This window comes from Triticum dicoccoides, chromosome 6B (genome assembly GCF_002162155.2).
Source record: "Triticum dicoccoides isolate Atlit2015 ecotype Zavitan chromosome 6B, WEW_v2.0, whole genome shotgun sequence".
Lineage (NCBI taxonomy): Eukaryota > Viridiplantae > Streptophyta > Magnoliopsida > Poales > Poaceae > Triticum > Triticum dicoccoides.
The window spans coordinates 263,051,884-263,067,970 of record NC_041391.1 but is presented as its reverse complement, the minus strand read 5'-3'; the positions used below and the strand labels follow the sequence as shown (position 1 = coordinate 263,067,970).

General features: G+C 47.3%; 2 protein-coding genes across 2 annotated transcripts; one reads left to right on the top strand and one right to left on the bottom strand.

Annotated features, from left to right (window-relative positions):
* Positions 1-2,612: 2,612 nt before the first annotated feature.
* LOC119325294 (transcription factor MYB44-like) lies at positions 2,613-3,976 on the top strand. The gene has a single exon (XM_037599045.1). It carries the CDS (start codon positions 2,825-2,827, stop codon positions 3,716-3,718), a length of 894 nt encoding a protein of 297 aa, XP_037454942.1. The 5' UTR covers positions 2,613-2,824; the 3' UTR covers positions 3,719-3,976.
* A 6,633-nt stretch (positions 3,977-10,609) lies between these two features.
* Positions 10,610-14,356, bottom strand: LOC119322839 (probable cinnamyl alcohol dehydrogenase). Its single transcript, XM_037596375.1, has 4 exons — positions 14,126-14,356; positions 12,780-12,893; positions 12,155-12,382; positions 10,610-11,487 (listed from the first exon to the last, which is right to left on the bottom strand). The coding sequence occupies exons 1-4, from the start codon at positions 14,215-14,217 to the stop codon at positions 10,839-10,841; spliced, it is 1,083 nt and encodes a 360-aa protein (XP_037452272.1). The 5' UTR covers positions 14,218-14,356; the 3' UTR covers positions 10,610-10,838.
* Between the last annotated feature and the right edge of the window lie 1,731 nt (positions 14,357-16,087).

Sequence of the window (16,087 nt, the reverse complement as noted above, 5' to 3'; positions counted from 1 at the left end):
TCGCAGCCAGAGCCCAGCGCCTCCACGTGGTCCCGCCCCCAAGCGCTGGCCCGCGCGTCAGCGACGGAGGCCACCGCGTCGGCGCGGTGGATGGATGGATCGGGAGGCACGAACCGTCGCGCGCAGCGGTCGTACAGTCCGGCTTGTACGCATGTACGGGCGGGCCCTGCGACGGGCTGGACGGTTGCGATTCACCCCGGGATGGGCTCCGGCGAGGGTACATGCCACTGTGCTGGCTGGGCCGTGCCGCACCGCTGCGTGCGTTCGCGCCCGCGTCGCCATCCCCGCCCCCAACTCCCGACTCCAAAGGGGGATGGACGCACAGCTGGACGGATCACCGATTCATGAATCTATCATCTTTCCATCTCCTGCTCATAAGCGCCAAAGCCTCGGTATTTCGCTTTTCGCCAACCTTTACCCCGCGAGAGAACAAAGTGTGTTGCACGATGCGCATTGTAACAGGGGCAGTGAGCCCCCTTCAAAATGCAAAAAACCTCATACTTATTCCTTAAGAGCAACTCCAACGCGTCGACCCAAATAAAAAGTGTTTTTGTCCATCCTTTGTCCGTTAGAGTTGGCCCCCCGCTCGGCGTCTGCCCTGTTTGAGATTTGGATCGTCACTGCGCCCAACGCGCCAACGAATATATGCCGGCGTGGCCGGCTGACTGCCATTTTTCAACAAATAGCACAAATTTAAATTATTTCGAACACAAATTTTGCATTATTTCACAAGCAAACATATAGTCCACAACCAAATAAATAGCATAGTTTTACAAGCTGAATAAAAATAAAATAGTCTCACATAGCTTTGCAAGCCGAATAAAAAAGATACATGTATTGATTGCCAACATAAGTCCACATATACTCAACCAAATCATTTTGCAGTTGCATGTAAGTTTTCCTATCACGCATGTCAGGATGAAATTGGATGATCTATTCAAACGCCGCTCCTCCATGCTCAGGCACAACATTCTCACCCTGAAACTGAAACCCTTGATCGTAGAGACGTTTCGGGCGCTCATCTTCTACGATCATATTGTGCATGATCACACAAGCAGTCATCATCTCTCACAGTTTTTTCGTGCTCCAAGTATTAGCAGGATACCCAACGATGCCACTCCCACTGCATGCAGTCTATGCTGCCAAGTAACCCTGGGAAGCCCCTGCTGGCATTCATCACCAACAAGTACTCAGGGCCAAACTTTTACAGGGATTCTAGGCATGTAGACTCGCTCATACGGATGTACTCGTCAATGAGATCACCGGACACTCTGTATGCAAAAATTCGGATTGGCTGCAATGCATTTTTGATTAGAGGAGAAGCCAATCTTTCCAAGGGCATCCTCTTTCCACTTGAAATAGTCATTGTAGCCGACAACCCCTTCTCCAGTACGGTTGAAAAGATGCCTACTCATATGAAAACGGCGGCGGAATTTCTGATATTTAAACAACGGGTTCGTTTTGTCAAAGTAGTCCTTCCACAGAAGGAAATTCCGCACTCTCGGTTGCGATTCAACGCCGGAAGGTGCCCCGAAATGGAGCCACGGAACAACGGCCGCTGGCTATTAAGGTGGTGATGAACCAACACGGCAGTCAAGATCTCCTCCTCATCGGACGAGGAACCATAGGAGTCGCAAAAGAAATTGTGAAAAAAGAATTCGTCGGCGGAGTCCATTTTGTACCTTGGCAAACTGTCGAACAGCTTGCGGGCGTCGACGAAGGAGCCGGCCGACGAAGGGAGTCGCGTCGACGAAGGACCAGTTAGCTGCCTTGGCGGCGCCCGACGAGCGTGCCGTTGTCAGGACGAAGGAGCAGGCCGGGCGGCGAGGCGGCTTCTTCGTCGCTGCTGTGTCGGGGAGTGAGGGTGGGAAGCTTTCGGATCCCCGACGGCAAGACGGCGGTGGCGGCGACGTGGGAGGTGGCGGCGTTGTAGGGGGGATGTTGCGGTACCGGCAACCGATAGAGTAACAAGAAAAGTGGGCGTCGGCAACGAAGGAGGCGGGCGAGGGTTTGCTGTTGGAATAGGAGAGGATGACCAATGTGCCACCGACTAGCGGTCCAGGAAGAGGAGTAGACAGACGCGGCACGCGTTTGTTTTGTGTTCGCGCCGACGCAAATTAGACTTCAAAATGAACCGAAAAAGAATCGGCAGGTGGATGAAAAACGGACGTGTGTCCGTTTAAATCGACGCATTGTGGCGATTTTTATGTCTACGTCGACCTAAACGAACGCGCGTGGACGAAGCATACGATCTGGGACACAACCGCCCGGTGAGGGCTCGTACCGGGTCGGAGCTGTTTTGGCGTGGTCGTATATGAACGCGCCATGGAACGGCCGGTTCGGATATGTGAGCCCCGTTTTGCGAGCAGTCCAGCTATTTTCGCCAGTTTTTAACGGCCTTTGTGGCATGGGGTTTGATGGTACGGAAGCCAATCCTCCAATTCAAAATTCAAACCATGCGGCTCCGGGGGACCGCGAGCGGATTAACAACCAAACAACGGCTTCCATCACGCGCCCACTCTCCCCGCCAGGTGGGCCCCGGGAAATGGCGGGCCCACCTGCCATTCTGTTATCGCAAACGACACAGCCTCCGAGCGTGAGGTGGCCCCTCGCCAGCTGTACCCCGGCGACCAGCTACCGGCCGCTACTGCCCCGGCCTATATAAGCCCCCGCCTCCTCTTTCCCTTCCAATCACCATCGGAGTCCAGACGTCCTAATCACTAATCAATCGGGGGAAGCACGCGCACCGCCACCACCGGAGTCTGCTCGTGAGGCCAAGGGGAGTGGAGGAGAAGGTTTTGGGTCGTTGTGTGTGTCGCCGGCGATGGGCGCGGAGGCGGAGTGCGACAGGATAAAGGGGCCGTGGAGCCCTGAGGAGGACGAGGCGCTGCGGCGGCTGGTGGAGCGGCACGGGGCGCGGAACTGGACCGCGATCGGGAGAGGGATCCCCGGGCGGTCGGGCAAGTCGTGCCGCCTGCGGTGGTGCAACCAGCTCTCGCCGCAGGTGGAGCGCCGCCCCTTCACGGCGGAGGAGGACGCCGCCATCCTGCGGGCGCACGCGCGCCTCGGCAACCGCTGGGCCGCCATCGCGCGCCTGCTGCCCGGCCGCACCGACAACGCCGTCAAGAACCACTGGAACTCCTCGCTCAAGCGCAAGCTCGCCACCGCCACCGGCGGCGCGGCGTGGGAGGAGGCCAGCGACTCCGGCGACTCCCCGCGGCCGTGCAAGCGCGCGAGCCCGGGTCCCGAGAGTCCCACTGGATCCGACCGCAGCGAGCTCAGCCACGGGAGCGGGCAGGTGTTCCGGCCCGTCCCGCGCCCCGGCGGGTTCGACGCTATCAGCGCGGACGTGAGGCCGCCTCCTCCGCGCCAGGACGAGGACCCGATCACCTCTCTGTCGCTCTCGCTACCCGGACTGGAGCACGGGTTCCACCACGATAGCGCCCGGAGCCACTTCCAGGAGCTCTCGCCATCGCCACGCTCGCCTTCTCCTCCACCGGCGCCGGTGCCTCAGCCGTCGTCCTCGTACCCGTTCAGCGGCGATCTGGTGGCGGCCATGCAGGAGATGATCCGCGCGGAGGTGTGCAAGTACATGTCCGGCGTGGGGCTCCCGGCCGGGTGCGGCGCGGGTGCCGTGGGCGAGGCGTGCATCCCGCAGCTCGTGGAGGGCGTGATGCGCGCCGCCGCGGAGCGGGTCGGCGTCATGACCCGCCAGTGAAAATAAAACGCCAGTAGTAAAAACCGTCGGCCATCCGCCGATGCTAAGTGCAAAGAAGTCGCCGCGAACGCGGTCGCACCGCCGCTAGATCTTGTGAAGGAGTAGCGCTGAGCTGTAGTCGTTTTCTTTTCTGGTTTCTGTTTGCGTTCCTGCTTTGGAGTCTGTTTATTCTTCGGCCTGCTCTGAAACAGAGCAGCGGTGAAGTCGGCAAGGGGGAAATGGAAAGAAAAGAGAACGGAAATTGTTAATTATTGCTGCTACTCCGCCCGAGGCTGTCATTTCGGCACAGGAATGAGATGATCGGGACCGGTGATGGCGAAATTTGGCAAATCATGCTCGCCTCTCCGCGGTCGATCTACGCGCCGAAATTTAGCAAGTTTCTTTGATGGTTCCGCACAGGAGTAGCATGTAGCGCCGGCATGCTCAGACATTACCAACCGTGGTCATCTCTGAATCCTGCTATAATCAAATCTAGTAAGCCTTCCGTGTGTACTACTACCTCTGTGTGCAAACCAAACATGGCGTCCAATGAGAATGCATGTACTACTGGAACGCACAATCTAACCATGACGAAGGCGGGAGCAGAAACGACAAGCCCGAGCGGTTGTGTACCGTCCGCACGAACCATTCGAATCGAGCATCGTTGGGGACAGTACAACAAAAGTCGTAGCGGCAGCAACAGTTATGGACTGGCTCGCAGTTACGCGACTGCAGGACAGCAGGACTAGTGTGCGGCGTGGTGGTGACCGGCGACGGTCGTTGTTTCGCCAAGAAAAAACGCGTAGCGACATTTCACAGTTGGCGGTATTGATAGAGGGGGCAGGGATAAATATCCCTGGCTGTTCACCGTAGAGTAAATATCCCTGTGCAAAACAGCAAAGCATGCCCGCGAAAGCTGCGCAATCTGCTCCCTCAAATTTTAATAGACGCAGGGATGGTTGTGCCCACGGAACAACACGTGCTGTTTGCGAAAGCCTTTACGTACTTCGCCTTGAGTTTTCTTTAGTCCAACGGCGCAACTTTATTTCATGTCTCGAGGATTACCTAGCGACGTAGACATCCTAGCAATCACGTGGCCTGCCTGTTACAATCAAGCTGTTCGTGGCAGAAATTACATGCCTCAGAATGCACCATTCGTTCCTTCCTCTTAGTTTGTCTTGCGTCTTTGTTCTACAGCTTGGAGGCAGCAACGTGTGCTATGCTTTTTTAGGGCATGGCCATCGCTCCACCATGGACAGATGCCCCGGCTCTCCACGTCGACCTGCTCTGTCCAGCTAAGCCAAACCTGCTGCTTGCAGGCCGGAACGGCCTCCTGCAGAAGAGGCAGCCTCTCGCCTGACAAAAGCATGAGAAAGTGGTAGAAAGGCAGGAATCCTGTGTAGGGACCGCTAGTCATCATTGTTTGTTTCTCACAAAGAAGAAGGAGAAAGTTTGAGAGGAAAAGTAGATGGTGGTTCAAATGTGTTGCCTGCGTTGGGCAAGAGCAACTATGACAGTAGTCTCATCGTCTCTTTCCTTGCTGGAAGCACCGAGGCTACCGTATGGTGATGCTTCCACTGCTCATGCCCTTAGGGATCCCACAGTTTATTAAAGCAATATTCAAAGGGATACAAAAGGGGTCATGTGGAGATAGAAGCCACAAGTGGTGACCCCGGAAAGCAAAACAAACAGAGTGTGGTTCTTGTGCACCCATGATAAAAAACTTAGCAAAACATTTTTTTAAATCCTGAAATTATGTCCAAATGTTTTAAGTGCTTGCAAAATTTGGTGGCAAATGACATCTGAGGAGCTTTGTGCAAAAAAATATGAAAAAAAGTTTGTGCTAAAAACATGTGAACAGTGAATTGCCTAAGTTGGAACTACCGAGGAGGGGGGAACACCCGGACAGTTCGAGAGTTAGTGACGTTGTGTAAGTCGCGTTCCCTCATGCTTGTATTTTTGTGTGAAACTAGACAGAATGAAGGGAAGATGAGGAGGATCCGCAATAGATTGGGTCTTAAGGGCTTCTGTGGTGTGGATAGCAATGGAATGAGTGGAGGTTTAGCTTTATATTGGAGGGAAGATTGCGCGGTAGAAATTTTGGATAAAGAGGACATATTTATTGATACAATTATCAGAGTTCGAGAAGGAGCTGCGCAATGGAGAGCCACCTTTGTTTATGGAGAGCCGCGTGTGGAGAACAGACACGTAATGTGGACAAAGTTATAGAACTTGAAATCTGTCAGTGATTTGCCTTGGCTGGTAATTGGTGATTTTAATGAGGCTATGTGGGATTTTGAACACTTCTCGGTCACACCTCGGGCAGAAGCGCAGATGCTAGCCTTTTGAGATACGCTTGAGATCTGTGAGCTAGTGGATCTTGGGTTCACTGGCTTACCTTTTACATATGATAACAGGCGGAGCAGGGCGGGTGAGACTGGATCGAGCGGTGGCCACGAACGAGTGGCGTAACATGTTTGCCTTTGCTGCAGTTGAGCACATCCCGTCTCCATGCTCTGATCACGTCGTGGTCTTCCCCAAGGGGGAGCCGGACCCGGGACCTCCTGCATATTAGTAATACCGTGAGTAGATCTTTGTAAAACTATGTTGCCATTTCTTTGAGCTCATTTATGTTGCGGATCACATCACCATTGGAACTTTGATGTGATTTTATGAGGTTTTTCCTTCTCCTCATAGTGGCTCTCAAGTGGAGGTAACATATGTTTTTATCTTCACAGTTCTGCCATTCCACACACGACCGTTGCTTCCACATTGTCTCTTTACGGTGGTATAATTCTACAAGTTCCTCAACAAATTTTACCTCTTGTGTGACGGACCAACTAGGCCAGGTAAGCTTCCTAGTATTTCCAATTCATGCATGAGAAGTTTTATTTCCCTTTACACATTCCCAAAAGTCAGACGATCCCAACTAGAGTGGTCACGTGACAACTCCCACAACTTTTTTTTGCACCTCCATGACTGAACTTGCATTCTGGTTCTTCTACCAAACAATCTCAACACATGTTTTCAGCTTTGGGTGCATTTCCCACATCATCTCATACGAGTGCCTTTATTGTTCATGAGCTCTTCGACAAACTTCAATTCAATTGGGCTATGATTCGAGCACGCTGCCGGGGCGTGATCGAGTTGCGCCGCCGGGAGGACACTATGTATTGGTGTTTCTAGCAACCACGCCATAGCTTGTATGGGCCCGCCCATCACGAGGCAAAGCAAAAATCGGTCGCTAGCGCACACCTTCATCGCTTTCATTCTAAGATTGACCGATTGACCGGTCAACTGTCGACTTTTCAATAAAAACACAAACAATTAAATTTCCGCAAAAAAAGGAATGACAGAAAAGTCCGCGTATTCAAAAAATTCATAAATTTGAAAATAGTACACAATTTTTTTAATAATCATGAAAACTAAAAAAACGTCATCAAATTTGAACAGAATTTGGAAAATAAACGCATCAAATTTGAGAAAAAGATCTGCAAATTTGAAAAAAGTTCATCGAATATGATTTTTTTCTCAATAAAAAGTTCAATGATTTTGAAAAAATAATTCGTGACAAACATGAAAAAAGTTCACAAATTTTTAAAAAGCTCACACATTACGTAGAAAAACCAAACGGAACTGTTCCTAGAAAAAACAAAATAAAAATAGAAATAAAAAGGGAAGAAAGCCGTTTCAAGAAAAACAAAAAAGGAAAATGAAAGTAGAAAAGAAGGAAAAAGCTGTGAGCAAACACATCACGTGAGGTGGCAGGTTCGTCGTTGTAGCGTACATTAAAATAGGCAATCGCCGGTTTGAGCTCACTAGCCATCCAATTTTTTGAGTTTTATATAAACAAAACAAAAATAGCAGAACATCCGTTCTAGCACAGCGGGGGATGGCGTCCGTTTGAGAAACCTGGAGAAACGGGCGCAGAAGGTGCCGTTTAGGATTTTTATGTACTAGCAAAAATGCCCGTGCGTTGTAACGGATAATGAAACTATCATCATAGAATCTCACCATCCCCGTTATCCTTCCACCATTTCCCTATCATCATGCAAGACGCCCTTATGATTTCACCATCATCGTTGCATGAGCCGCCCCATATCATCGATGCACTCAGGCCACATGTGCACATCCGCGACGCTCATGCTGCCTAGCTCCTTCGCCTCATTTGTGACTATCACCACTGCCTCCACATCCTCCAGCTCGCCGTAGGCATCCTAAGTGGCGGCAGCAATTGGGTTGGCACAACCAGAACCACAGAAACTTAGTTTGGAAGGACAGAGAGCCAAGGGTTCGTAGGGTTAGGGGTGTCGATTGTGATCATCGTCGATTGATTGTAGCCATTGTTTCCTTTTTTGTGAAGAAAATGGTGATCGTTTGGTTTGAGATAAAAACCAGGTGGGGTCACCGAGGGAAAGGTGTAACATGCGAGATGAGGATGACGTATATGAATTTTAGGTATGAGCAATCGAGGCTTGCCCCAGAAACAATCCTACCATTTTTTGTACTCGCTTTGTTTACTTTTATAAGACGTTGTACACAATTCAGACATCACCTAAAACAGTTCAATGTCAAACTGCCTGAAACGTCTTATAAAAGTGAACGGAGGGAGTAATAAAAAAACAACTTTCTTTCTACGTAAATAGGAGAATCACGTCTGGATCCATCTAAAAACAGAATCACGTCGTTGAATCATTTTTTAGTATTTTTTAAATCATGTTTTAATTTTATAAAATGTTCGTGCTTAAAAAATATTCAAAATTCGAGTACAATACCTCCTATTTTTTAAAAAACATTGTTCATATTTTACAGAAAGTCCAAATTTAAAAACTTGTTTCTTTTTAAAAAATGATCGAGTTTAAATTTTGTGTTCACAACTTTGCAAAATATTCACGTATGTGTTTGGATCAGGTGCTGCTGCTTGTATTGTTTAATAATAAATCAAGATTTGGAAGCTGACACGCGAAGTTGTCTAGTGTATTGGATAACACGTCCCAGTTACCTCCTCTACCACCCCGGTACGATTCCTGATGTCACACTTTTCTTTCTTTTTTTATTTTTTGACAAGAGCACACTTTGGCGCTGTGGTATAGCGTCCGCCAATGGGCCGGCCCATCTCGGCTTGCTATGGCGACGTACGAATTTTTGTTACAGTTTTTGTATCGGACCGGCAGACTAAATTTTGTACCACCTCGAGTAGCCACAATTTAAAATATGAAACGACACCCAAGCGGGACGAAACCAAGAATATCACCTTGCTTTAATAGTAGGTATAGATATAGATATAGATATAGATATAGATTTGCACATGCGCCCTCCCCGTCGCTACTATTGGCCCGGCCCAACTTACTATTTGGAGGTTAGTTCGTTTTGTATTTTCTTTTCTTCATCCTTTTTGAAAGAAAAATTCTAAATATATTCCAATTACTTGATTTCTTAAAATACCAAGAATTTGAAAACTGTTGATGCAGTGTGAAACAATTGTTAGCTTAATTTAAAAAAATTGGACAACATTAAAAATGCTCACATATTTTAAAAAACTGTTTGTGATTTTGATTTTTATACAATATCCATAAAATATCGTCTTATTTAAAAACTGTTACATGTAATTCAAAAAACATTACATTAAAAAACTTCACGTATGTCAAAAAAATGTTCATGACATTTTAAAATAAATGCTATATACAATACAAGAAAATGTTTGCATAGTTTGAAAATGAGTTTCCTTTCATTCAAAAAACAATGTTTTAGCATCTGAAAAAGGGTTAACACTCATTTGAAAATAAATATAAAACATATTTTTGAAAATACTTATCATTTGTTTGAGTAAGCTAAAATGTGTATAACAGATGTTCGAGGTATATTCGAAAAAATTGCAATGTGTATGAAAAATTGGGCATGAAAACCTATATTTTGAAAGAAAAAATGTAATCATACATTTTTAAAGTGTTGAATATGTATAAAAATTATTGCTGATATATAAGAAAAATGTACGATGTGTATGAAAAAGTAGACAAGTGTTGAAAAACGAAGAAATAAAAGAACGAAAGGAACAAACAAATAAATAAAAGAAAATAAAAACTCAATACAAAGGTGGTTCAAAATTGGACCAGCCCACTCCCTTGCTCTTAGTTGCGGGTAATATATCCCAATGGGATAAATAGGCCAGATCTGGCGCAAATCTAAGTGGGCCATATCCCATTGTCTTTTTATTTTGCGGGTAATATATCCCATTGTCTCTCCCTGGTTTACACGGAGGAGCCTTTTTTTCGTATTTTGTTTTCCAACGATTTTCTCTTGGTTGTCATTTTTTATTTTCTGTTTTGTTTTGTTTTCTGTTTGCCTTTTTCTAAAAAAAAATTGAACTGCTGTGAACTTTTTGAAAATCACAAACAATTCTCAGTTTCACGAAATCATTTTATATTTTCTTAGAATTTTCAGATTCTTCAATTTCTTTCAAAAATTTTGAACTCTGTTCCAAATTATTGATATTTATTCAACTATTTTCCAATCCACGAATATTGTTTCTATTTTTCTGAACGTTTTCCAAATTTGGAAAAAAAATTCAACTATAGTGATTTTTTTTTCAAATTTTATGAAGTTTAGTCTTATTGATGAACTTAAAAATAATTTGTGCCTTTGCAATTTTGTGAATATTTACTATTGTTCGTGAACTTTATTTCAAATTATGTGATTTTTTTTCTTAGTCACAAACAAATTTTGGATATTTTTTGAACATTTCCAAATTCATGAACTTTTTTCAATTACCATGATTTTTTTCTAATGCACGATCAGTTTTCAAATTTATGAACTTTTTTAAAACTTTTATGAACATTTTTGAAATTTACGGTTTTTTCGAAAACACCTTGGTAACTGGAATACTAACAGTAAGTAAAATGTGCACGCTCAACATGAAGAAACCACCATTTATAACAGGAAGAAATCATCATTGAGGCCGGATTTTTCATACCAAAACATGCATCTCCACGGAAAGGAAGGCGCGCACTCTGATAGAAAATGGAAACAGGTCACAAACATGTACTGCATCAAGTTCAGGCAAATGCCACGGGCACACATGATACTGTCCTTGCACTCGCCGCTCAGTCTAGCTCTTTCTCTCTCTCTTTTTCCCGGCCGTCGATCAGGCGGCGTCCTCGATGTTGCTCCCGCCGACGTCGACGACGAAGCGGTAGCGCACGTCGTTGCGCTCGAGCCTCTCGAACGCCTGGTTAACGTAGTCCATCTTGACGACCTCGATCTGCGAGGTGAGCCCCTTGTCGACGCAGAACTGGAGCACCTCCTCCGTCTCGTCCATGCTCCCGATGAAGCTCCCCGTGATGGTCTTCCTCCCCAGCATCACCATGGGGGACACGAAGCTGAGCGGCTCCGCGATCACGCCCATCAACACCAGCTTGCCGTCCATCTTGAGCAGCGCCAGGTAGGGCTCCAGCGGGTGCTTGACCGGCACGGTGTCGATGATGTAGTCCAGCGAGTCGGCGGCGGCGGCCATCTGGTCGGCGTCGGAGCTGACGAGGTAGGCGTCGGCGCCCAGGTCGTCCATGGCCTCGGCCCGCTTCTTGTTGGACGAGCTGATCACCGTCACGTGGTGGCCCATGGACTTGGCGACCTTCACGCCCATGTGGCCCACGCCGCCCAGGCCCAGGATGCCGCCGCGGAGGCCGGGGGTCATGAGCCCGAAGTGCTTCAGCGGGCTGTACACTGTCACGCCCGCGCACAGCAGCGGCGCCGCCTGCTCCGGCGCCAGCCCGGCGGGGATCTTCACCACGAACCTGCACGCGAGAAAATGCAACCCAACTTAATTTTCATAAATATATACTCCTATATGTGTGTGCTTGACTGATTCCAATGCCAATATCGCCACATCACGCCGACGAAAGTGTTGGTCACCAACTTGGACGGACGACACTGGACTGAACTGATCAGGAGACTTTGACATGGTAGATACTCTTAGAATGGTACGTATACCAACTCACGAAGGTGTCATTACCATCGGTGTCAAAGCAACGTCGCTATGGATCAAACTGCATGGGTAGAAGAAGCCAAGCGATCCTCCCAACAACCGCGGAGCAGGTGACGGCTGACGAATCATGAGCACGCTAGTCTGCTTCAAAGAAGCGAAAACCTACTACTAGTACTTCCTTTTCTCATCGCACAGCTGCTGGTTGCTCACAATTCCACAAGGAAAAGTAGCCGAATCACGGCATGCACACCAACCCTTATCTGACTCTCCGCACGCACCACGCCTTTCTAAGTTTCAGATCGCAGCCTCGCATCCTTCTTTTCCACTACAACAATTTCTCGACAGTGATTTGATCCAACCACATCGAAAAAGTCCTACTACCATATGTCTTTTTCGGTAGATCTAACGGATGACACCGATGGGTGCAATGGCTTTGCTAGCAAGAATAGTAGTAGTGGTAGTAAAACAGAACTCACTTTTGATCGACGACCATGGCGGAGGCGAAGCCGCCCTGCGTCGGCTTGCCGTCGGTGTAGACGTCGTTGTACGACCAGATCTTCTTGTTGCAGTACTGCTCGACGTTGGCCTTGCACGGCCGGCAGTCGCGGCAGCACCCCACGATCACCCCGACGCCCACCACGTCGCCGGCGCGGAACTTGCTCACCTCCGGCCCGACCTCCACCACCTCGCCAACCACCTCATGCCTGCATATCATTTTGTCAGCCACCAAGAAACATTATTAATCCGGACTAGAAGGTGATGATGATAGTTGATGGAGTCCTTTTTACGCATTTCTCTCTCGAACTGATGGCGCACATTTAGTGTCTACGTCTCTACCTACTATGACAGTGAAAAAATAATGCCAAAAGTGACGCACGCTCTATCTCAGTGCTCCGTTGCTTCTGGAAGTCTGACGGCACCGCCACCCACCAAATTCCTACTGCATGCCCCACCTTCACGCATGATTCTGTTGCCATTCTCTTCTCAGATGGACTTTGTGTTTCAAACTAAGTAGTACTAGCAGGGTTTATCTTCATTTTAATTTCGGATTCATCAAGGAAATTACATCTATTTTAGTCGTAGGTAGTTGTGGTTGCTTACCCTGGGACCATGGGGTACTTGGAAGCGCCGAGGTCGTTCTTAACCTGGTGGACGTCTGTGTGGCAGATGCCGCAGTATTTTACCTTCAACACCACGTCTTCAGGGCCTGTTTTCCTGTTACCACAGCATGGCAAAACACAAAGGTAAGAGAGATGCTTACACAAGATTCTTGTCTTGAAGAAGATCCTTACTCAGTTATTCCATGGCAAAACACAAGATTCCTCGGTACAAGACGACACGAGAAATTGGCTGACTATTCTGCCGCAAGTGCCATTCAGAGCATTCGTCGCTCCCGAAACTGACTAGTTAATTTCTTTTTTTTTTTGGCGAGGACTAGTTAATTTCAACAAGTACTGTACCTTCTCAAAAATAAAAAAAACAAGTACTGTACTCGTGTCTAGTGCTGTGTATTTCTGCAAGTGCAAATACAGAGCAGGCACGTGCAAATAGACGAACCCTGAGCCATAAAGTGGTAGTCCGTATCAGTTACTCCCTCCGTAAACAAATATAAGAGATCTAAACGCTTATATATTTTTTTATAGAGGGAATATTGGCGTATATGGATGCTGTCAACTGGACTTGGTGCAAAACACTGGAGTATCTATTTTACAGGTGTCAAAATTCACATGGATGAGGAGAACCCAAAATGTGGAAACTCATAATTTCAAGTGATTGTGAATTACCAAAACAGGAATAAAATGTTTTATTTGCTACAAATAACTTCGTAAATCATCGTCACCTAAAGCTGCATAATTTTGGCTTGAAAAACTGTAGTCCAAAGAAGTATGTATTATTGCAAACAGTTGGTGCAATTTTTAGACCAGACGCCACACATAGTAGTAATATGGAAACAAGGATATGTCAACGAAGAAACATCAAAACGTGACAAAGATCTTATAAATACACGTGCTCTACTCATTTACACGCGCAGCTGGACAACTTGCACCATATCTGAGTCCTACCGAGGAGCAAGAACATGCACCGTACACACAACAAACACGCAGGCAAAAAGCATCGGCTACCAGACGCGGGTCCTCCGAACCGAAGTGGTGCATAAAGCGTAACGGCTAAAGCGCAGCGCGTTCATCATGCGGTTGCTGCTCAGTTGGTGGGCTGAAAAGCAGGAACCACTGTCGAGATCAATCTTTCAGAGCTCTACGCATCAGATTCTTGGGCTTACCCTTCACAACCTCATCGCATATCGGCATATGGTCGATGCGATTGCATGCATGCCGCACAACATGGAAGAAAAGGAACAGATTCCGCCGAAGAGAACACCGGGAGCAGAGGATGCGGGGAGGAATGGTAGATCCGGAGGGTCGATTCGGACGGCCGATCGTACGTACCTGAGGGTGTATGTGTAGGGGGAGAGGTGGCCGGTGGCGTCCCTGGCGGCCCACCCGGTGACCGTCGTCTCGGAGGCGTCGACGCTGCCCATTCTCGTGCCGCAACCGGAGGAGACGCGGGTGAGGGATGGGTGGATTTGGGAGGGAACGGAGCAGACTTGCACTTGCTTGCCCGGATGCTCGATAGTGGTACGGGATGGGTGGACGGGTTGAGGAGCTATATAGGGAGAGCAAGCCGTGACGGCGTGCCAAACACGGCCGCCGATGGCGAGAGTTGGTGGGGTGGGTTGCCCCTTGCCAGGAAGGATACCGCGGAACGATCTTCTGTGGCTATAGTTGCCTCTCTCTTTTTCTTTTTTTTTTGCTTCTTTTATTTAAACAGTTTTGCCAGAACTCATCTAGATGAGATTTAATTTAGTCTCATTCATCTTTTATAGCCATTGGATGTGATGCTATAAGATACTTGTGTGCTGACGTGAGTTGTATCCGTTCTTGTTTTTCAAGTGAATGAAACCAAATTACGTCTCATCTAGATGAGTTCTAGTTACTCCCTTATTTAAATGCCTACCACGCTTGCCGTTCGATAGTTTACAGATGCCAACCACAGTTGACGCAGCACAGAGCTTAATTCCGTGCTTGTTTGATTCGCAGGACCTTTTTTCTCTAAAATTAAAGAAGATTCACATGATTCCAGAAACAAATAAATGTGCAATACTAGTGTGAGACAAGGAAGACCTTATTGTGCAAATATTTAGTACTAGTATAAAAAATGTTTTTATATTATGAGACGAAGAGAGTAGTATATTTGTGTGTGTTTTTATCTTATTCTCTACCATCTCTACTCTAGAAATCTCTCATATCCTAAAGAACGTAATTTTCTATTTTCCACCACCTTATTCATCCATCCTGAAGTACATTCATCGCAAACCAAGCTTGGATGGTTAGGAGGGTAGTGTTATCCCCAGTCAACGAGGGTTCAAGTCCTGGTACTTGCATTATTTCTAAATTTATTTTACAATTTCCGACAATGTGTGTTCAGAGGGAGGAGACGTGACTTCGTTGATCTGAAGACGATATGCCGACTTAGTCTCATGGAGGTGCTCAAAGGGGTACGGTCTGCATGTGTGTTCATATAGATGAGTGTATGTGAGTATATATAAGCGCCTGCGTCTGTATTGTGTTCTAAAAAAAGTAAGTTCATCTTTTTCTATTTGTTTTTTTAAGCCCCATCTATATATATTATTTTTCATCGATTTTACATGAAAAACCACGGCCTTAACTGCCCTATCTTTTAGTGATTTACAAAATAAAATTATATTTTCTGTGATAAGCCAATAAATGCTTGCCAAATAAAATTTCAGATTTTATTTAGGCAAGTAAATCACGGGCAGGTATTATATTTAGTAAACAACTATTTACACCGTAATATTAAAATAGGCAGGTAAAATTATGAGCTATCTCTCCTACTTTGTAACGAACATAACATTCTATCGTGGTTTTTCATGTCCTGGTATCAGTTGGGCGTAGTTGGGGATACAGTGCCACATGACCCCACCACTCAGGAGGTCATGCACGGGCCCCACCCGAGGGGATTAATGGGAATCATGCACATGAGGTTGCTTGTGGGGCTGACGGGTTGCATGCCCCTGCTGTGCGTGGGCTGGAACTCGAAACGGTGTGGGACTTAGCTGTGCTTCCTCAAGACGAGCTGCTCCCACCCGCGCTGTTCGGGAGGGCAACACCACCATTGTGGAGCAGTGCACGAAGACGTCCGTGGACAATGAGGCTGTAGGGGGAGGGATTACGGCTCAAGAATCTATAGCCTTTGACAGGCTCAAGGCCTTCTGCAACAACCTCATGAAGAAACTGGCACCCCTGCTCCTCCGCGAGGTGCAAACCTCCTCTCTCCGCCCCGAGGCAGAGCCTTTCACCCCCAAGTGGACGACCAGGGCTACAAAGAGA